This window comes from Arvicanthis niloticus, chromosome 1, assembly GCF_011762505.2.
Source record: "Arvicanthis niloticus isolate mArvNil1 chromosome 1, mArvNil1.pat.X, whole genome shotgun sequence".
NCBI classification, from domain to species: Eukaryota; Metazoa; Chordata; class Mammalia; order Rodentia; family Muridae; genus Arvicanthis; species Arvicanthis niloticus.
In genome coordinates, this window is record NC_047658.1 from 137,008,320 (window position 1) to 137,031,305 (window position 22,986).

At 40.5% G+C, this 22,986-nt stretch overlaps 2 protein-coding genes across 4 annotated transcripts in view; one reads left to right on the forward strand and one right to left on the reverse strand.

The window, feature by feature from the left end:
• Positions 1-3,991, forward strand: part of Ric1 (RIC1 partner of RAB6A GEF complex) — an 86,189-nt gene extending 82,198 nt beyond the window's left edge. For both annotated transcript variants that reach the window (XM_034506453.2, XM_034506444.2), the window contains exons 25-26: positions 8-196; positions 1,246-3,991. In XM_034506453.2, the coding sequence (XP_034362344.1) occupies positions 8-196; positions 1,246-1,534 (478 nt within the window). In that variant the 3' untranslated portion in view covers positions 1,535-3,991. The remainder of the gene's footprint in view (positions 1-7; positions 197-1,245) is intronic.
• A 3,267-nt stretch (positions 3,992-7,258) lies between these two features.
• Ermp1 (endoplasmic reticulum metallopeptidase 1) overlaps positions 7,259-22,986 on the reverse strand; it is a 35,428-nt gene continuing 19,700 nt past the window's right edge. Inside the window, exons 9-15 of one of the 2 annotated variants that reach the window (XM_034510741.2) lie at positions 19,453-19,627; positions 18,901-19,091; positions 13,995-14,147; positions 12,993-13,195; positions 12,179-12,294; positions 9,863-10,026; positions 7,259-9,772 (exon numbers count right to left, since the gene is read on the reverse strand). In XM_034510741.2, the coding sequence (XP_034366632.1) occupies positions 9,608-9,772; positions 9,863-10,026; positions 12,179-12,294; positions 12,993-13,195; positions 13,995-14,147; positions 18,901-19,091; positions 19,453-19,627 (1,167 nt within the window). In that variant the 3' untranslated portion in view covers positions 7,259-9,607. Of the gene's footprint in view, positions 9,776-9,862; positions 10,027-12,178; positions 12,295-12,992; positions 13,196-13,994; positions 14,148-18,900; positions 19,092-19,452; positions 19,628-22,986 lie in introns of both variants that reach the window. The other variant, XM_034510734.2, reaches the window with a different exon arrangement.

Sequence of the window (22,986 nt, forward strand, 5' to 3'; positions counted from 1 at the left end):
TGTCTAGTTATTTGCTGCACATTTTCATGGAGGCAGGATGTCTGGACTGGTGTGTTGTCATCGCCCTGATTCTCAGAGAATCCTCAGTGGTCAGTCAGATTCTTGGGATCGCTCAGTCTTCAGAGATGGATGGAGAAATGTTACAGAACATAAAAACAGGGTTGCACGCTGTAGACCGGTGGGCCTCTACAGACTGGTAAGTGCTGGTTTCTATAAGCATGGTATCCTTTGGTGAATGATGGCTTTTTCACATTAGGACCATTATAACTGCAAGGTGTGGTATCACATCCCTTAAAGCCCAGCACTTGGAAGGCAGAAGCAGGCAAACCTCTGTGAGTTTGAGGTAAGCCTAATCTAAATAGCAAGCTTCGGGTCATCCAGAGCTACATATGATACCTGGTCCAAAAAAAGCAAAAACTTACAATTCACTTATTTTGGACATTTTTAAGTTTGTGGAACTAAAATTGCTTTCATATTTATGTTTTAAAGTAGTTTTCCTTTAACCACTATGTCCTCAGGCACTTGAATGGTACTGTCCATTGAATAGCGTATAGTGTGGTTAGTTTATACTGTGAAAGCATAATGCTGGCTTAAGATTTATGTCATACAAGTGATCATGAGACCTGAACTTAGATTGGTAGCTCTATGATTAAGTCTACGTGAAAGACAAGTTATGTAGTCTATGTAAATTTCAAGACTCCATGACAGTTACTAGCATTTCTAAATTAGAAGTAGTGGGTGGGAGTTGAGGTCCTGTCTTTGTCAACAGACATGTAGATTTGAAACTCTTTTCTTCCCTTAGATTTAGTTTTCCTTAATTGTCAAATGTATTTAAGTTAGATACTTTCCAGTGATCCCTTAGAGTCTAAAGTATTGTGTGCCTAACCAAGTTGTGCGTGTGAGTACTTTGCATTTGTACGTGTGCACATATGCAAAAGACAAAAGTCAGCTTCTGCTGCCCTTCCACAGGAGCTGTTCACCTTGTTGTTTAAGACGGGGTCTCACTGGGACCTGGGGCTAACTGATTTGGCTAGGCTGGCTGGCTGTCCAACCTGCTTCCAGAAATCCTATCTGTGCCTCGTCAGCACCACCACACTGGCTTTGTATGTGGGTCCCAGGGGTTGAACTCAAGACCGCATGCCTGCACAGCAGGCACTTTATTGACTAACAGCTATCTCCCTAGCCCCTCTGTCAAGTCTTTTGAATTATAGCAGATGACAGCTAATTATTTTCCCCTTTACTCAGCCCTGGATATAAGCCATTTTTAAACATCATTAAGCCACAACTGCAGAAGCTCAGTGAGATAACAGAAGAACTGGTCCAGCCTGACACCTTCCAGCCAGCAACAGTGGGTAAGAGTCCTGAACAGACCAGCCCCCGGGCAGAGGAGAACAGGGGCTCTTCTACCCATGGGAGCATCTCTCAGAGTGAGACTGGGGGTAACAGCATGGTCAGCCGGAATGAAGAGGACCCAACACAAGCAGATGAGGAGGAGCCATTTCAGGATGGGGCTTATGACTGTTCTGTGTCCTGACAACGGTGAGGACATCACAGCGGGCAGTATTAGTCACAGCAGCGTGCACCTGAGTACATTGTGACCTGCTGAATGATTTAACAGGTAAAAGAACTTGAGTGAGAACTCTCTCGTAAAGTATTATAATTTAATGAACTCTTCTCTAAATTTGACTCCATTAAAAAAAAAAGTGTGATGTCAAAGCACCTTTCATAAGAAAAATGTAAGCTGCAATAGAAATGAGCATAATATAGATGCACACATAGAATATTTTGATTTTATCCACAACAGATTGGTAGTTGTAGGAATTATTCATAACAGATTGTTAATGTGTAGGGGTTATTTTGCCCCAAGTGAGCTTACTTTTTCACTACTTATAGCTTATACATTTTTTGGTTCAGTGTGTGTCTAGACTGGTTTTGTTTTTGTGGGGTGGGTTATTTGTTTTTAACTTTCTTCTAAATAAGTGTTGAGGTGCTTGCTGTAGCTCATCAGGTACCTGAGCTACGTGTTTGCTTCCTTGTATAGAGTCAGCTGGATTCTAGTTGGTCCTTTGAATCCTTCTCTTGCACAGTCTGGGTCAGTGGACAGAGACCCTTTGGCTTTGGCACTCTGTTCACTAGCAGTCCTGAATTGATGGAAGCTATTTACCTGTGAGTTAATGTGCCTGTTTAAGCAAGCTTAATTCCTACTAGATCAATGTGGGCAGAGGGTGAGGGGGTTCTTATCAATTATGCTGACACCACTAAATTTTGTATCAAAGAACTGTATCTTTTTGTGAATATTCATGTAAATATACTCAAAGGCACTGTCCATATTTTTAAGGCGTGTATTATAATCTGTAAGGTTTTACGCTGGATTCTGCATGACTATACTCACTCTTGGAATAAAGACAAGACTTTTTCTTCTTTCCGAAATGAGCAGTCCTCATAGAGGAAGACAGGTTTGTTGACCCGCTGTAAAGTAATAATCCCACTGATCATGAGGTGGAACAGGTTTTGTGCAAATTAATGTAGTTTCTTATTTATTGCTTTTGTAAATTGAATAAAAATGGGCTTTTATGTAAATAGACTGTGGGATCCTGTATTATCAGCTACTAAAAATTAGTTTGTAAATTCTTTATTATAAAGTTTAAAAATATTTTATGTATTTCTAGATGTGACTTAAATTTTAGTTTTCATACATTATGAAAGCAGAACTTCATATTCAGTTGCTTCAGACTAAACACATGCCTACCACATGTAATTCTAATTATTCATAACAGTATTCATTTAGATAGCTTATTTGTACTGTGCAATTTGGACAAGGAATGCAATGTTATTTTTTATAAAATCTTGTTTATTTTTATAACAATGTATTTGATGTGGACCAAATTCGTACCACCATGTAAAACAGCCTCTCTTATAATGCAGATATAGCTTAGAAATGGAATTCAGTCCTCTATTCCTGCCTCTTAAACTAAAGAGACAGACTAGGTTCTCTTAGGCAGTATCCTTTAGAGGAAACCTCAGAATTATTTTGAAATTATTTCAAATTTCACCAATTAGTTAAAATTATTGAATTTAGTAATTACTGTTATTTACTTTCTACATTAGAAGTGCAATAATTTTACATAATAAAATTCCTGAATGGGTGAACTATGTTACTATTGGTACCTGGTCCTTCTGGTGCTATTTTTATTTAAGTCATTGTATCAAACCACTACCTTGTTCTGAACTTTAAAATAGAGAATAAGGTTTCCTATATAAGTAGATGCAGGGCAGCAAAAATAAATAAATAAATAAGAAAGCTGAAATTTCTTCTGTCCCATTCCATTAGGGGAAAAAGCCAGCAATTCTTTTGTATTTAGTCAATTTCTAATGTGGCTATTTAGTTATTAAAACAATGTACCATAATAAGCAGCAGTGGTCTTTTCAGATGTCTTTCATGAGTGCTGCTGAGTTAACCCAACTTTGGTGATGGGGCGGTATTAAGGACGAGCATAGGGCCTCTCATGCTAACCAAGTGTTCCACTAGCAAGTTATAGCCCACAAACCCACCTTTCTGTTGTTGTTGTTTTTGTGGCAGAGCCTTGCCCAAGCTGGACACCAATTTGTAACTTTTCCTCAGCTGCCCCAGTAAGTGGGCTTTAAGGTGTGTGCTGCTGTGCCCAGTCATCTGACGACCACCTCACAATCTGAAAGGCTGGGTCTGAGTTAGCTACTGCTACTCCTGTGGTTTGAGCTGGGAATGACTCATTGATAAAATATGTAGTGTGGTTAGTAGAACTAGGAAACACCAAGGCAAGAAATTTGGCAAGCTTAATAAAAATTATTCTTTGGTTGTTGTATACTTTTTTAAAAGTTGTGTTTTTGCTGCATTGTTTGGTTTAAAACATATCACCTGTGTAAGCCATATCTTTAATGAACTTAAATATTCAGCATAACTATTTGAAAGTTAATATATATGGTTAAATTTCTTGCTGATACCAAAAGAGATCGTTTGGAGATAAAAAACAACCTTTGCTTGTAACTAAAGTTGCTGCTGCTTCTGTAATGTGTATTCCCTCCATCCCCCTTGGTAAGGGGTAATAAAACTATTACACAAACAAAGTAAACTTTTGTTTACTTATCTCAGGTTAACAGCAAAAAAAAAAAAAAAAAAAAAGGGTATGCATTAAATGCCACAAAAATAAAGCTTTCTTCTTATATTCTCCTGAATGAAATACCTCAAAGTTTAAACATTTATTTAAAATATTTAGATACAGAGTGGGAACATTCAAGTGCCTGATGACAGAATATTGGGACCATTCATCACATAGACGTACACAAGATATAGAGAAGAAATGATAGAGAGTTATGTGCACCATGTGATCACCAGGCAAACAAGTGTACAGCAAACTAGGCATCATCTCTAGTAGAGAGAATTAAAAATTATTTGCATGGTCCCCTATGTCCCTTATATGTTTTATGGATCATCTAGACTATGTGTGTTTATTACCTTGGCATCATGTTTTGAATATTTTTCATATACCTACTTTACTTTTTTTTTTAAGCTGAATAATGCTGTTTTGTGAGTGTTTATCGTCCATTTAAAGGTTACAGTTTGGGTTTTTGACTTTACATTGTAACTCTATAAACATTCACATAGTAATTCTCTCTTACCCTGCCTTGCCTTCTAGGATTTCAGTTACCTAGTCAAATAAGGTCTAAAAAGAACTAAATATAAAATAATGGACATTAACAGTTTCTCAGTTTTAAATAGCTTTTATTACATGTTTCTTACTGTGCCTAATTGCTGACTTTTATCACAGGTGTGTATATATAGGTGAAATGTGTGATGTGCCACATAGTCCAAGGCTTCAGGAAAGCACACTGAGGATCTTGAGCATATCCTCATAGATTAGGATGGGATTCAGGGAATGGGGCTTTTCTGTACAGAAGTTTTCAGTTCTCTCTAGAAGTGCAATTGCTGGGTTATGATAAAACGACTGTGTCCTTGAGGAAGTGCCTAGTTCTGTTTGCTAGAGTGCCTTCACTAGTTCCCATTCGCTGTAAATGCAGGTTCCGGCTTCTGCTGCCCACACTTAATGTAGGCGGCTTATGTGTCTCTTTCTCCATGGTTTTTAGACCAAACTAAAAGATCATATTTATCCTTGGCTGGCCAGTGATTTTATATATTTTTGGATACTTAGGCTTTACTCAAATTTATGATTAGTACTGTGATTTCCCTTCCTTGATACTATCTTTTGAAATTTTAGAAGACAGCTTTCCTTTTCTTTTTTGTTTGTTTTTGTTGTTATTGTTCTTGATTGTTTTGTTTGTTGTGTTTTGTTTTTCAAGACAGGGTTTCTCTTCCTAATAGCTTAGCTGTCCTGGTCTAACTCTGTAGACTAGGCTGGTCTCAAACTCAGAAAGATCTCCCTCCCCACCACCCCCCAGTGCTGGGATTAAAGGCGTGTGCCACCGGGCTAGCTGCAGCTCATGGGAGTTCAGCTTATTCTCTCCCTGTTGCTTGTGCTTCTGCGACATAGCTAGGAAACCACTATTTAGCCCAAGGCTATAAATATTTATGCCTGTGCTTTATAGTTGTAGCTTAAATATTTAGACACGTTTTGAGTTGATTTTTGTATATTTGAAGGGACTCTAACTTTACTCTTTTACATATGGATGGTCAATGTTCTGAAAAGATTTTTTTTCCCAACTGAACTGTCAAAAACACTATAATGTGGGGTTTTTATAGACACACTATAAATGTGTGGTCTTATTTCTGAGTGATTCTTGCTTCATAGGAAGCTTTGGAGGCACAAGTACTACATTTATCTCAAGGCTGCTTTGGTTGTTCTAGGACTCCGTAGTCACATATGAATTCCAGATCAGCTTTTCAGTGTGTGTACACTCCAACTGGAGCTTTGTAGAGATGGCCTGCAGCGTGCAAACAAGTCTGTTTGAAGAATGCAGTCCTTTTTAATATCATGCTTCCTGGGCCATGAATGCCTCTTTCATTTTGGCTCTTTGATTTCTTTTCAGCAATGTCTTGTACCTTTTTTCCTTTACTTTGTTTCATTCTTCTTGGTATTCTTACAAATGGAATGCTTAATTTCATCTTTACATTTTTTGATTTTCCATGTAGATGATCATGTCATTTGCAACCAGAGATAATTTTAACTCTGTATTTCAGATCTGTTTTGTCTTTTCTTGCCAGGTTGTCCTGGCTGGAGCCACCAGAATGATTGGAGAGGCAATTGACACTTTGTCTTCTTCCTGTCTTAAGGAAGTCTTTTATCATTAAGTATGATGCTCTGGGGTCTCACTGAAGACCTTTTCCAGCTGGGTGTGACTGACAAAATATATCGTGTGTAACTAATAGAACTAGGAAACGCCAAAGCAAGATTATGAAAATTATTCTTTGGTTGTTGTATACTTTTTAAAAAGTTTTGCTGCATTGTTTTGGTTCAGCATAACTACTTGAAAGTTAATATATAGTTAAATTTCTTGCTGATATCAAAGCAGATCATTTGGAGATTAAAAACAACCCCTTTCTCAGAAGAAATCCCTTCTGAGATGGTCATATGATTATTTATTGTTTATGCGGTACATTTCACTGAGCCCACTTGGTCAGGATATTGGATTAAATAAATTTTCAATAAATTTTTCAATCAAAAAAAATTTTTAAGTTCAATATATCGAAGGCATGTGTGCAATGTGACTTTATTGATCCTAAAATGAAAAGAACAAAAATTGATTGACCTTGAACTGCTGGGACAGACTCTCCTCAGGAAACTAGAAGAGCCTAGAGAAAGGCCTTGGGCTTTGTCCTCGTTTCCGTTGGGTGATGAGAAGTCCCAGGCTGCAATGTAGCTTCTTTCCCTGCTCTTATCCCTAGCCACAATTTTAAAAAAGCTTCCTTTTGTGACTTCCTCTCTCAGTAAATAAGATTTTACCATTTGCTAAACAGGTTCTTTTTATTTCTCTGAAATTCAGATGCACAGTTTCATTCCAGGTAAAAAGATTCCAGGTGAAGTGAGCATTTCTATCTTGAATTCTTTGCTTATACCACTTATTAAAATACCAGTTATACTCAAGCTATATAGATCATTTTTTATATATATATATATATATATATATATAAAATCTTTGACTATATATTATATATATAATCTTTGACATATATATATATGGAGAGAGAGAGAGAGAGAGATATAATAGGGATATAAAATAGCCTTGAAATATGGAGATAGAATAAAAAGCAGTTTTAAAAGATCCATTTTTTCCAACCAGTATGTTAAAAAGTTTATTTCATTAACATTGTAAGGCAACAAATAACCCTCAACAAGTCAGCAAAGAAGTGAGTCTAACGGACAGACATGTTCTTCCAGCAGCTTTGTGAGTCACCCAGGATGGCTTGTGGTTTAACCTCCTTCACAGCAAAACGGGGGTGGGGAGGAGAATCTTTGACATTCAGTTATAGCTGCTAAACTGGAAACACTGTGTAGAACATCTTAAAACATTAAGAACTGTGAAATCAGGTCTTTATACTACTTCCTAGGGCACTGCTTATGTTTATACTCATTGGGGGGAATGCAGTACATAGACCTTGAAACTGTCTTTTGAGAAGTGAATTACACAAGTGATCAGATAATCTTTAAAAGGGTAGGGGCTAGTGATAACTACAGAGCCATGAACACTGTATGTAATTACTTGACCATTTCTGGCCTTTAAGCATGCCCTGAAACCAAACATCTTGTTAGTGGCTGCATAATGTTAGAAAAAATCAAAATTGTTTGCATAGAGAAACAACCCAAAGATGAAAAGAAAACCATGATTGATTATACTGAAAAGGCACCTGCCGAAAGGAAGGAAATCAGAGACTGTCGTGATGTGTGTACTTCCTCAGCATGCCATTTTGCTCCCCTCCCCCATAATTTCTAGTAGTCAATTTCAGATTAACCCAGGCACAGAACATAAGCCAGTATTTTGAAATTCATTGAGCAATTAGTACTGTTACTTATTTTCCTCAGCTGTGGTTCTTTAGAAGGTAGACATAAACTCTCAAACCTTTAAGTAGGACCTGACAGATAATAAATACACAGCAGGAGGCAGACACTTGAAGCACTGTTGAGATAAGATCTGTAAGTCCAGCAAAAAAAGTGACTCCACTCTACAGTGTCACCACATGTGACAGTCAGCATGTTACCATTAAGCTCCAGCTGCAGCCCTCATGTCTGCATGGGCCCAGGTTTTTAAGGCGTTAGATATTAGGCAGGCAATACAAGGAACATGATTAAGAAACCGACACATACCACACAAGCAATTGTCAGAAGCTCTTCTCCTGGAGTGCACACTTAACTATGTTCTTGCTGACGTTCAGACAGTTCTGAGGGTCACTCTGAGAGATGCCTTCCTGTTCTCACCTGACAAGAATATTGTTTATTTTGTTTTTGCCTTACTATGGCTTTTCTTTCAACCATATTTTGGGTCATGCTTGTTGGCTATCTCAAATTTTGTCTTTGTACATTTACTACTGTAAAAGAAATTAGCATAATTTATTGTTCGTCTCATCCTCTGTCACCGATGGAACCTAGAGAAGCCACAAGAGCCACTGCCGTGACACACCTCACAGGCCACGTCCCTGTCTTCAGAATGAAAAGCACCATTAAGTCTTCTTCCTATATAAGCTACAACCTCAACATCGGGACAGCTAGTTCTCACTGACAGCAAGTTACAAGAACTTAGTCACCTGCTGGAAAACAGAAAGCCCAGTGCAGCAATAAAAATGTGTGCTAAAGGATTAACCTTGGATAACTGAGAATCCTTATAAAACAAAAAGAATAAATATTATAAAATCCCCAGTCCTCCCAGCCCTCCTCCTCCTAGTCCACCTCAGCAGCTATGCTATTGCAGCTATGCTGGCAGTTCAGTGCACTAGGGAAGTTTAGGTTCTGTGCTTGCACAAATAAACCAACCCATTGAAATGTAAGAAGAAAATGTAGCTGAAGAAATGTTCTCTTCCCCAGGCAAATGACATGAACATGTTTGAGAGGAAAGCAGACACAGAATGCTACTCAGGAGTCAAGGTTTAGGCTTCAGAACAGGCAAAACACATGAACTGCCTGAAGAAACAGCCCTCCGGTGTCTATGGTGCTGCAATGGCTTCCACCTTCGCGCCATTTACTTTCCAGTGACTTACAGTTGTAGTGCAAAGGGAGGCACTACCCCAGTGAATGGCATCTTACCCACCATCCACTGACAAGTGGGCTTGACTATTTCATTAGCAGTGGTCTAAGAGTCTACATCTTTCTTGATCCTCAAAGGAAAGCTACTGAAGTGGTATGCTGCTAAGTCCTTACAGTCATATAAATGACATGATTGGCAGTATCCACGTGTGCTTAAATGCCAAAAAAACAGGAATTTTCAACTGGCAAAATGACCAGGCATCACTGTCCTAAAGTTTAACCCATACATAACTTGGCCCTGAAGAGTGTTATCTCAAAAGCTCTTTGAACATATGCTCAGTAAAATTCATTGACTTGTATTACAAACATCCATGTACCACGGGAGAGAAACTATCCCATGGAATGTCCAGGGAACAGGTACTCAAAGTCCATCCACAAGATTAAAACACAAAGAGACTATAGGTGGAGACCCACGCAGAGGGAAATGACCAATCTGGGAACTTCTCCTTCAGAGCATCCAGCTGAGAAGATCTCTTGTTTTCCCCTGATACATAGTGAGCAGCAATGGCCACAGTGACCATTCCTTCTGGTTGTTCTTCTGAGACCTGCTGGAGAAAAATTAGTTAGTTTTCCGAAGCCAGAACACTGAACTCTAAGGTTGTTACATACTATCTTGGAGCCTGGGAAATTCCCACCTGTACTTCTATCCAGAACTGCCATGCAGAAGCCTGGAGTCCATGGGAGTAAAACACAAAGTAGTCCCCTCCTCTGCTTGTGACTGGAATGCCGTTGCCAAGAGACCACTGAGAAAGTGTTGCTCCTTTGTGGGTTCGAACATAGAAGGACATATGGCTTGGTCCTGTAAGAGGAACGTTTAAGTCAATCAGCAGTGACAAGCAATACTGTTAAGCTTCATCTGGGGTATGACTTTAGATGGGCTCTCCACAAAGCTCAAGGAGGTTTAAGAGTTTGGACATTCAGTATCTAGCAACAAGGTTAAGTAATGAGAGAACAGAAAGGACAGAATCTAATTGAGAAGGGTAACTTGGTTACTGCTGATGTAGTTTACCTAATCTCCAGCCCCACCCTACCACCAGAACAGGTTGCAGGAAGAATTTAAAGGTAATATGCCTGTAGTGAGTTCCTTAAGGCTGTCAGTGTTTGGAGGAGGATAACTGATCAACCAGACTAAAATCTACTACTTACATGTTACCAGAAAACGTCAAGGTACTACAGTCTAGCCAGATAGATTCAAAGTTAACCATCACATTTCCACATTGCCTATTAGCTTTATACAAAAGACCCAAAGTGCTCTGCTAAGAAGTCCAGTCATTAGGCTAGAGAAGTGGCTCAGCAATTAAGAGAACTGATTGCTCTTCTAGAGGTCCCAGCAACCACATGATGGCTCACAACCATCTGTGGTGGGATCTGATGCACTCTTCTGGTGTGTCTAAAGACAGCTACAGTGTGCTCATGTATGGCAGTACTGTCGGGGGCAGCCTAGGACTACGGATGGCAGTACTGTCGGGGGCAGCCTAGGACTACGGACATCACTAGTGGGGATCTCCAAGAGCCATGGGTTTAAACATGGAAAGGTGAACAGGACGTAGCAAGAAGAGAAAAGAATTGGGACAGTGTGGATGTGTTGGACAACAAGCTGTATCAAACAGTAAGACTATCAGTAAAGCTTCTTAAAAGCCTTAACTGGGCTGGGCAGTGGTGGCACATGCCTTTAGTCCCAGCACTGGGGAGGCAGAGGCTGATCTCTGACTTTGAGCCCAGTGTGATCTACTGAACAAGTTCCAGGACAGCCAGGTGACAGCACTGGGTGCTTTTAATGGCAATGCCACCAAATGGTGCCTGAAACACACTGGCTCAGATTCAATAGTTATTGGGCTATGAATTAGTATTTATACTGTCCATACAGAATTTTATTCTCTTACAGAAACATAATAGTCACATACTTTAAATGTTTTTTAACTATCATTCATCAGCATGTAAATACCAAATCTAAATATCTTTACACTCGAATGTGTTAGACTTTAATTTTCAGACTTGCTGTCTGAGTTCCTGACAAGTTTCATTTAGAGTTATTAAATGAATTTTGTCTTGGGACTAGGACGAAATTTTACAAGTTCTGAAATGACTCTAAACATACTTCTGCCATTTTGTACTACATATTTACTGAGATACACTACATTTATTCAGTTCCACTCTGAATAAATGACTATAAAGTCAAAGTCTAACACCTATAATAGGGAGTACTCAGGTGTCACTCCTTATGTAAAAAATAAAGAGCAAGCACGGCCATCTTACCAGTGTGTAAATAAACATCCTTTTGTTTTTAATAGCCAGTAAAATTATATGTACACCAAAGAACTGTGTTAAAATCAATTCCTCGGATTTATCTTGTGTTTGATTTGTACACCTATTTTATAGTCCCAGAGCCAAATATACATTCCCTGGGTATAAAAGTTACAAGTGTAAAAACTGAATACTGTCTAAGCAATAATCAAAAGGAAACTTATAGCACTGAGTGCATATATTAGGAATAACAGTCTAAGTGGGCAACTGAAGCTTCCACTGTAGTAGACAAGGAAAGAAGAGAAACAAGCAGAACAAAAGGTGCAGTCCAGAGCAGAACTCAGAGCTGACAAAAGCTGGGGTTTAGGAGAAAATCACCAAACCTGATAAGCTTTAAACTGTACCTTCTGCTCAATATTTTTGTGATTCTAAAACTGTTCTAAGCAATAAAATATATTAAATTTTCTTAAAGAAGTAACTTCCAGCTGCTATTAGAAATACTATAAGGTACAAGGTGTGACCATACATGGTTCCAGCACTTAGCAGGCTGAGGCAGGAAGACCATGATCATAGGCCAGCCTGGGCTCTGGAGTGAGACACCTTAGTCAGTCGATAAATAAGTGTTTCTCTGATATGTTGCATGGGAAGATATATATGGCAGCTAACTGAAAAGCTTAGGAAGTGACATGAGAAGGAAAGTGGCTTACCTGTTGCTTCAAAGGTCAACTTTATCGAATCCCATGGCATCTTCTCTTTGGATACAAGTCTGAAATGAGCAGGGTTTCTTGGAGAAATTTCAGGAGCTGGAAGATACCAATTTTTCCTATTGGGAAGATAATGTGAATATTTAGGGTGCTTTAGTAACTAACAGTAAATCCATAACTCTACAGAACGATTCAGAACACCCGGAGGGGTCTGAGAAATGCCAGATGAAATGACAAATGAGACAGCTCCTCTGTTCGCCAAGTTAACAAATCCTTCTCAACATTAAGATTAAACAGTTAAGGGCTGGAGAGACGGCTCAACAGTTAAAAAGCCCTTCTTACAGAGGACACAGATTCGGTTCTACCATCCACGTGGCAGCTCACAGCATCTGTGACTCTAGAAACAAAGATCAGCACTCTCTCTGGCCCCCACAGGCACAAGGCAAACACCCTGTGCATCTTTGTAAAGCAGGAAGTGTTCGCCTAGGAATTCCACTGCCTAGCCCATTTCCTCTGATGAATACTGGAATGCCAACTGTCTGGGTATCTCACTGGGAGGAAGCAGCAACTGCTGCTTGTATTATACTAGTCAGGAGCATCACCCTTGCTAACTACTCAAGTTTCTTCAAGAGAGACTTCCTAAATTTAAAATAGAAATCTATTCTGAGTTCATTATCTACTAAAGAAATAGAAATTTTATAGTAATATAGGAACATTTCAAACACAGCACTTGACTGGGTTAAGATAAGTTTTACTGAATCTTAAAGTGATAGAATTTGGGAACTAACCCCCAACTTAAGAGAAAGTATGAACCAACCTGATGAGAAAGTGCACTGGAAGATACCAAGGGAAGCCACAGAGCGGGGCATTCTCCTCACAGTGAGCTCGGATTGTATCGTTGATCTCAGGAATGTGAGGTGTTACATGAGACATTCCAGTATAGTCAAACCCATTTATCCATATTCCAGAGTCTCTTTTCACTACGCTTCCTTCTAAGTTATGAAAAGTTCTACTCACATGCTGAAAAGAACAAGACTAATAAGAAAACTGTTCAGCTAGTTCACCCATATTCCTACCCGATTTAATAGAAATAAAAAGAGCATTACAAGAGTTGATTAGAAACAGGGAAATAAAAAAGAGACTTAATAATTACTAAGTTACTGTTAGTGGGTTTTTTTTTTTTCCTTTTAAACTTGATGACAGACATGCAAATGACTTTTATTGTAATTCACAACTATAGTTGAATGCAAACTTAAAATATATATATAAGACTTGACCAGGGACAGTATGTGCTTGTAGTCTCAGTTACTCACAGGCTGAAGAGGAGAGTCATTTGAGCCCAAGAGTTGAAGGCAGGTCTAGGCAATACTGTTAAGAGAATGTCTCAAAACCAAAACAGGAGCTGGAGAGATGTTTTAGTGGTTAAGAACATGTACTGCTGTTCTTCCAGAAGACTCTGGTTCAATTCCCAGCACCCACTTCAGGTGGCTCATAACAACCTGTAACTCCAGCTCCAGGGAACTGATGCCTGCTTTTAATCAGCCTACAGATATTTATGCTATTTATAGTTTTAAATGTTCATGGCTTCCAGACTATACACATGCATATATACATACATATATTATGGAAAGTGTGTCTAGGTAATAAGAATGGCCACTGATGGTCAGTGTTCCTTGCTACTTTATACACAAAGAAATCTAAATCAACTAAATTATGTCAACAGCAGGAAAGTCAGTTTTTCTGTTTACTGGTGAAGCTCAAAACCCACAAGGCAAATCTCATCTCCTGAATCTCACTGCTTCTGAAGAACCTCCCTTACCTGAAGAAACACTCTCTTTGGCTTCGGACTCTCGGGATTAGAGCTGTATGGGAAAAAGGCTCCACTGCAGACCAGGAGGAATGTGACCGCACACACCAGTATTAGTGTCAGAATGGTTTTCTTTGTGCTGTTCACAAGGTAGATGAAGGTAATCTAAACACAAGCATAGAAGTTTGTAACCTTGGTAGAGAGGTGTTTCACATGGTATTTTTAGTAGGTATTGTCTAGAACACAATAAAGAAAAGCCAGGAGCCTGTGTAATGTACAGTGAAACCAGTAAACAAAGCAGCAGTTCCCCAGGTGTGACTATCCTAATTGGGGTCCTAGAAGATGACAGATGGCTTCAGCGGGCCAGGACAGCACTTCCTGACAGTGGGCCAGAAAGCAAAGGGAGACCGGAAACAAAGCACAGTTCAAACATCAGAGGAAAAAGGATCAGAACCTATTAGCAGCCAAGCCACTGCCCTATGTGCCTCAGTGGCCAGCAGTGGCCAGCCCTGCACAGCAGACACCACAGAACTGAATCCAAGCATGGTGTTAAAGCTGCCAAACTCTCAAAGGTAAGGTTTTATGCCTAAGCATACATTCAGATTCTACCTGTAGTGTTTTGAGACATGCTAATAAGGCCTGAAGGCATATAGACTAGTTTTTAGATGGACCTCTACAAGTTGCATTTGAGGGAAACTACCCTATGAAACAGTACTGTCCCTTTGTCATTGTGAACACTAAACAATCTGAGCTTGTAACAACAAACACAAATGGCTCAGTTGCAAGGTTCACATCCAAAAAAGCCCACAAAATATGCTTAGCTTTTTTTTTTTTGTAACTAAATCAGCAAATTGATAGACACACAAAACACATTCACAGTCTCCTCAGTTTTAAGAAACTAACTAGCTCCTACTTTTGTCTCTTCATCTTCCTGCCTACCCCTAAGCTCATGAAGAATGTGAATATGAAGATATTTTCAATGACAGGAAAATTTTTAAAAATAAGTAAATATCAAAGTCTGTGCAAAGTTAAGCTCCTCTTATATAATGTTCCAGTATCCTTTCCTGAATATATATATATTTAGCATATATACTAAGTTATAAATATATAATCTGAAAATAAATCCTTGCTATAATACTTATAATAATATAACTATAATAATATAATAGTTCTGGCACACCCCAACTAGCTACTGTCAAAGCTGTCCTAAAATTCAACTTTAAATACCATTTCCTATTGAAGTTCCCTCTTCTCAAACTATAAGGCTCACCTTCTGGGAAATTACTGGATGGACTCACAGAACGAAGATGAAGGAGTGGCTGTAAAGTGACAGTATGCTTGAGTCTATAGCTAAGCACCTTTACAAGTATACTCTGTCTTAAATGTATCTTACATCATTTTTAAAATCTTGAGTGAATACAGAATCAAATGAAGAAGGTAGCCGTGGTAGCACAATCCTGTAATTCCAGCACTTGGTAAGTAGAAGCCAGAAGATGGAGAGTTCAAGGTCATCTTCAGAATGATTAAGGCTAGCCTGTGCCATGTGAGACCTTGTCTCAAAACACCAAAGCTAATGAGGAATGGAACTGGGAAGATGGCTCCGTAGGTACGAGCACTCCTAGTGCACACATGAAGACTTCAGTTTAAATCCCTACCCATGTAAAAAGCTAAAAATGACGGTCAAACCCCCATAGGCAGATCCTAGGAGCTCTCTGGTTGGCCAGCCTAGCTGAAGGTTCTGTGAGAGTTACTCTGTCAAGGAAATAGGGCAGGGCGTGCTAAGGAAGGTACCCAGTGTCATCCCATACCCTCAGAGTGCACCTGAACCCACATGCTTTTTTTTAAAAAGGCACATAAAAAGGACCCCAGTATAGCTGTTTCTTGCAGGGTCTCCTGATCACATGCCGATTATCAGGCCTATTTTGGCTCTCAGCCAGTCAGTATTAACCATGATATTCAACAAAGAATAACTCCAAAAAGTGTTGATAGCTTCTCACTTAACAAGAATGTTAACTGTTTTCTAAAACATATTTAATAAAGCCTCAATGACTACAAGAAGTGTTCTGAGATAAAGATTATGGGTCAGTGCTCTGTTACCATGGAGCAACTCGTTCAACCAAGAAGCAGCGCTGTCTTTAACCTGTGACACATAAATAAAAAAACCAAGAGAAGAGTAACTTACAGCATCTCAGTACCACTTCATATCATAACAAAAGGGAAATAAGGCTTTTAGTTTTAGAGGGAGAAGGGTTGTTTTGAGACAGGTTCTCACTTCATAGCCTTGTTTCAACCTAATCTACAGCTTCCCTGTCTTCAGCAGCTTGGCCTAGGGCTCAAAAGTGCTGTCATCACAGGCACATGCTACCAACATACTCAGTTGTAATTAACATTCCAAGAGGTGCACTTTCCAAAAGCCTTCCAGACAAGACTTACTTTGTGATAATGCACTTTGATTTTGTATGGATTTGAGGCCAGCCATGCCTTATGGGCTTTCCTAGTCTCCAGTTTCACAGGTTCATTATTCTCCCTTCCACATGATCAGTGGAACAGAATTCAAACATCCTGCATCTGAATCACCTTTGTAGGCACCAAAAGTTTCAATCACTTGTACAGTGGTTCTCAAACTATGGGTCTTGACCCCTTTGAAAGTCAAAAGACTCTTTTACAGGATCACATAATAGGTATTTACATTATTGGTAACTAGCAAAATGATAGTTGTGAAATAGCAACAATATTTTATGGATTTGGTCACACATGAGGAAGCGTATTAAAGCATTAAGAAGGTTGCGGACCACTACTCTAGTAAAACAATGAAAACCTAATTCATAATATAGCTACCTTTAGACCAGACTCCCATCTACAGGGGACAGAAGTCTAATCTCTCCTCCAGGGCTGTATTGTTTGCTTTTCGGGACAGCATCACAATATGTAGTCAGGGTTGGCTTCAAACTCTGATCTTTCTGCCCCAGCCTCCCAAGTGATGGAATTCGTTAGGTATCACCCTGCCCAGGCTTCTAACCTCCCTTCATCATCACAACAGCAAACCTATCTATCATGGTATGAATGTGAAATGTTCTCTCCTAGTTTTTGTGTTTAAACACTTAAATGGTAGGAGCTATTTGGGAAGACTGCAGAGATCAAGGAGACAGGGTCTAAGTGGAGAAAGTAGATCTCTGGTGGAAAGTCCTCGGGTCTGTTATCCCTGGCTTCTTGTCATGGTCCTACCCAGACCTGCCACAGATTCCTGCCACTAGAAGCACCACCGTGCCTTTCCCACCATGATGGGTGGTGCCCTCATGAACCATGACACAAAGTATGTTTTTCCTTTCCTATTTTTATCAGGTATTTTGCCACAGTGAAAGGAGAAGCAACTACACTTGACAAGTACAGCAATACAGGGTTGAAGGGTTAATGATAAAACTGAAAGAAGTAAGCAAGAAACATTAGAATTCCATCCATCTCTGTAAACAACAGTAAGAGCGAATAATGCCCTTGTACGTTCTTTTGTCTAGGGGAGGTTCTTTCAGTGTTGGGGAACTGAGCCTAGGGCCTCATGCATGTGAGGCAAGCAGTCTTATCAGTGAGCTACAGCCCCAGCCTGTGATCTGGTGGCCAGCTAGGATGTCTGGTTCCTTTAAATACTAGTATAGCCAACAGCAAGCAGTGTGCATAAGAATTACTGTATATGGCTGCATATGCAAAGCCCTGTAGGCAGAGCTTTCCTGATAGAAGAGGACATATCTATGAATGGCGTGGACTGTGACTGTGGTAACCCTCTTACTTCCCTAGGTCCTCAGAACCTAATTTCCACCAGGAACGCCCTTTACTGTATAAAAAAAGCTCAGTAACCAGTCCATGAAAATCTAAGATGTAAAGAACTCCAGTCCCTGCTCTGTGTGGCCCCCTAGCCTCAGATCTCAAGGAACACCTGTAGTACTCAGTAACTACATCTTAGGAATTCCAACAGGAAAAGCACAAAACAGATGCTTTCTCTAGAAAGGCTCACCATCAGCCTCAGACATCATGCCAAAAGAACTTCTCCTGAGGGGTCTGGTCCATACTAACCAACCTTCTTTCCTTTCCTTTAAGGTGTCCCATGGGAAAAGAAGCACACTGACAAGCAAAGGTAAGACTCCATACCTGGGCAGTAGACTCAGAGGCTGAGAGACAAAATCGTGTTTGGGTGTCACCCAAGGGGCAAATTCATGAATGTTGATTTGACAGCAATGAAGTAGTAAAATGATAATGAAAACACACACACACACACACACACACACACACACACACACTACTGTGAATTGGCCTCTTACTAACTTCAAAACATGCTCATAGGGACTATTCTGAAAGTTCAGGAACAGAACTTCTCAGTCCACACTATATATCCCAGACATTCATATCTGCCACGAAAGAAGGCTATTTGAAGAGAGGATTCAGACACTAGGTATGCCTTCCAGCACTTGGAAGGTTGGGGCAGGAGGAATACCACAAGTCAAGGTCATCCTGGTACCCCATAGTTCTAAGCCAGAGTGAGAACCTGTGTCCAGGTGAGGAGGAAGAGAGGAGGATCTGGCTAGCTAGGAAGGCTGTGTGTGTGTGTGTGTGTGTGTGTGTGTGTGTGTGTGTGTGTGCTTTAACATTAAACAGTAACAACCAAACATGATCTCACGATGTAGCCCTGGCTAGTCTGGAACCCACAGAGATGCTCTTGTCTCTACCTCCTGAGCGCTGGGATCAAGAGTGTGTACCACCATATCATTCTAACATTTTCTTGGCATAATAAACTGACAGAGCACAAACATTGACTCCACCCCTTTTGTTTAAATTTTCTTAATAAAGTATGAGCAACATAATTTCACAGAATCCAGTACAGCTAAGTCATCACATATATAAAAAATAAAAACAGTCCATTTTTCCTTACAAAATAGGAAGAGAGAATCATCACACAGACAGCCAAAATGGAGGCTAGCACAACATCAGGAGGGATTTCCGAACCGCTTCTTCCAAGAATAGGAGTAAACATCTCAAATACAGCCCAGATGAGGTACAGTCCGTAAAGATATGGGACAAACATCCCCAAGAAGTAAAGAGCAATAAATCTTCCTTGGGCACCTGGGGGAAAAGAAAGAAAACAAGCCTATGGGTTCCAGGCCACAGTGCAGGCTCATCTGCAGTGTTTACCTGCTTGTCACTCGACAGAAACTGGGTCAGATGGGACTCCAGTCCCTCGGTACATGTGATCTAGTGCAATCAGACAATTTCATCAGGGAGCATAAAGTACAAAGAATATTAAAGCAGTATATTAGCATATGTTCATAAATGTGTGAATGGGATGGAGCATACAGCATAAGATACTTGCATGGCATAAAAAATTAAAACAAGTATTTTGGAAAGACAATTTGGTCAGATAATCTCTGGGAGCCTCGCATGTTTAACATACTCTCCATCTTTATCAAAACCAAAATTACCCTACCGTGTTTCTTGAAGTCCTTGTACACACAAAGCTTTGTGAGCAATGGAAAGGCTACCCAGACAGCACTCATGAATGCAGAACAAAACCCTTGGTAAGTTAAAGCAACAAGAAAACCACAGTGCACACACAGTGAGGTGTCAAAGAACAGTTCTCCCAGATACAGGTCGCTGGCGTTCTGAAAGAGAGAGAAATACAGTCTCATTCAGTCATTCATAAAGATCCTGTTGCAATTTCTATCTCAAGGCCAATGCATCTTATTTTGAAGGGTCAACCCTTCAAACTGATGAAGCCCAAGGGCTGCGCAGGCGCAGGACAGGGCACCTCAACATGAGGAGGAAGCAGAGCAACTCTGCTCCTTCTGTCACAGGACCTCTAAATACATCCACAAACACCCGAAACACAGCTGAAGCAGGGTGGAGCAGTGCTCCGTGAGGGACATTACCAGTGCTGCAGCTCACAGAGCACGTCAGACCACACCATCACAGCAACTGCCATGGAGGACATGCGGCCTGATTTTCCTTTCCTGTTGTCACTGCATCAACTTTGCTGCTGTGCCAAGTTTCTCTACCCTTGACACTTCCTTACAAACTTTGAGGTTCCTTTTAAAGATGTGAAGCCCAAGGGCACCTTATATTATTTCAGAAGAAAGCTGCCCAAGGAACTTTAAACAACATGTGCATGCCTCAAAGTCATAATTATAGTGCATACACACCAGAGGTAAGGGCTGACCTTAAGCTTCTTTTCTCTCATTCCCATTTCTCCTTCCTCAGACAGCTTTGTCTTTCGAGACCTCACCTTAAAGTTCACTGGCAAACAGGTTTGACTGGTTAAATACTTGGATGTTCAACCCCGAGTTAGAAGCACAGTCTTAAAAAAGGAAAGAATTCTCAGAATTCAATCCTTATCAAGCCTAAAGGCTTGATAAGGTGGTGTGATTTTTGTAATCCCAGCACTCCAGAGGCTGAGGTAAGACCACCTGAAGTTTGAGGCCAGGCTACAGTGCAAGACTCTAACCCAACATGGGAACGTAGGTCTCTGAGACTGTATCAGAAAATTCAAAATTGTAATAGTAACAGTGATCCCATCTGAAACTGAACACATTCCAGGAGCTTTGTAGGGAACGCTGAAACGATTGAGCACACTTTACAGTAAGTGTTAAAGCTGGACAAATGAAACAGTATTCCTCCAATCTGTTCTCATCCAAGCTTCTCCTGACCCTGCCCTTCCTCCTGCCCTTCTCCAATAGAGTCGCCAGAGTTTCCTTACTAAATCCTAAAACTACTTGACTCCGTCCTGCTGAGAAAAGGTTAATGGTGCCCTAACTGACTTTTAGGGCCAACCTCAAATCTCAAATTTCACCCTGACCCACTTTGTGTTGCTAAGGCTTTTCTTATCTTGTCTTCGCCACACTGGACTTTTTCTTTGACTTCGGCCCAGATGTGTCTTATGCAGAAGTGTTCCCACTGTTGACTGCTCAGTAGTCTGTTCTCAATCTGGTGCGCCCATGTTTCTCAAGCCCCTTCAGATGTCACCATCTCCATAAACAAAGGCTCACCCAGTGCAGGCCCATGTCTCTTGCCCCTGCACTCTTCAGAACTCTTTAGCTATTTGACTTCTCCTCAGTGCACAGTGGCCAAGAAGCACAGCAGTCCTCACACCTCACCAAATGAAGCTGCACTCAGAGAAAGAGATCACATTCTCATGGGGCACTCAGCCAACTGGGTGCCGAGTCTGTAAAACAACAAGGCTGCTGGTGGTGCAGGCCTGCAATCCCAGCTACTCAGGAAGCAGAAGGAACACACAGTCAAGACCCACTTAAGATACAGGGTGAGTCCAGGGCCAGCCTGAGGAAACTTAGGGAGACCCTGTCTCAAAAGTAAAAGCAAAATACAAATAACAGGGCAGGAACCTTAGAGACAGTAAAGCACTGTATATTCAGAGTCCACACAATGAGCTGGATACACTGACTCTCTGCTAATCCTAGCTTGGGTAGGAAGAGAAAGGCAGGTCCTTGGGAATCAGCCAGCCAACATAGCCCTTAATAAGCAAGCTCCAGCCTGTGAGAGACCTGGTGTGGAAAAAGCAAGGTGCTTTCTTCCCCCTTGACTGTTCTAGACCTGCAGCTAGAACAAGAATGACACAGTAACAACCCACACAAGGAAGTTCATGCCTAAACATCTGCTGCAGAGGAAACAGATGGTCACTGATGCCCTTTACCCTGGGCATCGATGGGAAGACGACAAGAGTACCAAAGATAGAAGTTTAGGAAAAGCGAGACAAAATGTACAAAACCACCCCAGATGACATAAGAAGTCTTCTTTTAGCTGGGCAGTGGTGGCGCACATCTTTAATCCCAGCACTTGAGAGGCAGAGGCAGGTGGATTTCTGAGTTCGAGGCCAGCCTGGTCTACAGAGTGAGTTCCAGGACAGCCAAGGCTACACAGAGAAACCCTGTCTTGAAAAACCAAAAACTAAAAACAAAAAAACAAAAACAAACAAAAAAAAGAAAGAAAGAAAGAAAAAAGTCTTCTTTTAAGTCTTTGATCAGGGTTGCCCAAGAGACTCCCCAAACATTAAAGGCTATTATTAATTGCCTTTAGCTGCCTCTCATAGGCAAAAGATAAGTCCCTATTGCTGAAGATACCGACCATTCAGAGACACGGAGGCCAAACGCTTGTAATCTGGGCCTCAATGCATCCTTCCTGAGAATTAGCTCTCATGGTACTAGGCTGCAGCATACAAACTTCCAAAGGAGGGAAGCAACCAGTAGTCCTACCTACCCAGCTATGATGCCGAAGAACCACGATGGCAAGAAACCCAAAGGCTGCAGCAGTGGCTCACATATCTTGGCGGTAACCAAAGTCTCTAATTGAGCTTATGACATACTCAACAAGAGGGATCCCATGCCTGGTACAGGAAGCCTAGCCGAGGACCCAGGCTTGTATCATGAATCTTAGAGAACCTGCAAGCACCACTTTAGGCAGCTAAAACATGATGAGAGTAGGAGAAAAACACTCTTCCCCAGAAAGAGCACAGTCGGTTATCCAGCACCAGATGGTCGGCTCTAAAGCAGACATACAAATAACGTTATACAGACTAAAGGTAATGTTTATGAACATATATATATATATAATATATATATATTATATATATTATATGTATATATACACGTATGTATATATGCACATATGTGTATATATATACACACACACACATACATATGTTTAACAACAATGACAACAGAGGCTATGAATTTGGAAGAGCAAGGAGAGATATAAGAGGGATTAGAAGGTACAAAGGAAAGGTGGAAATAATGTAATATCAAAAAGAAAAGAAAAAGTGTAGGGAAAAACGAGGAGATTTGACATGTACTGTTGTTTTAGGAAAGAAGTGTTTATCACATCAGGCTATGTCAAGCATTGCCTAATAAAGGGGTGCAGCAGGGAAGTCGGCACCTCACGCTCGCCAGCCTTGCAGTCCAGAGGGGAGCAGGGATAGTCACGCTTAGGACTGAGTGGACCGCACGGGCTGGTG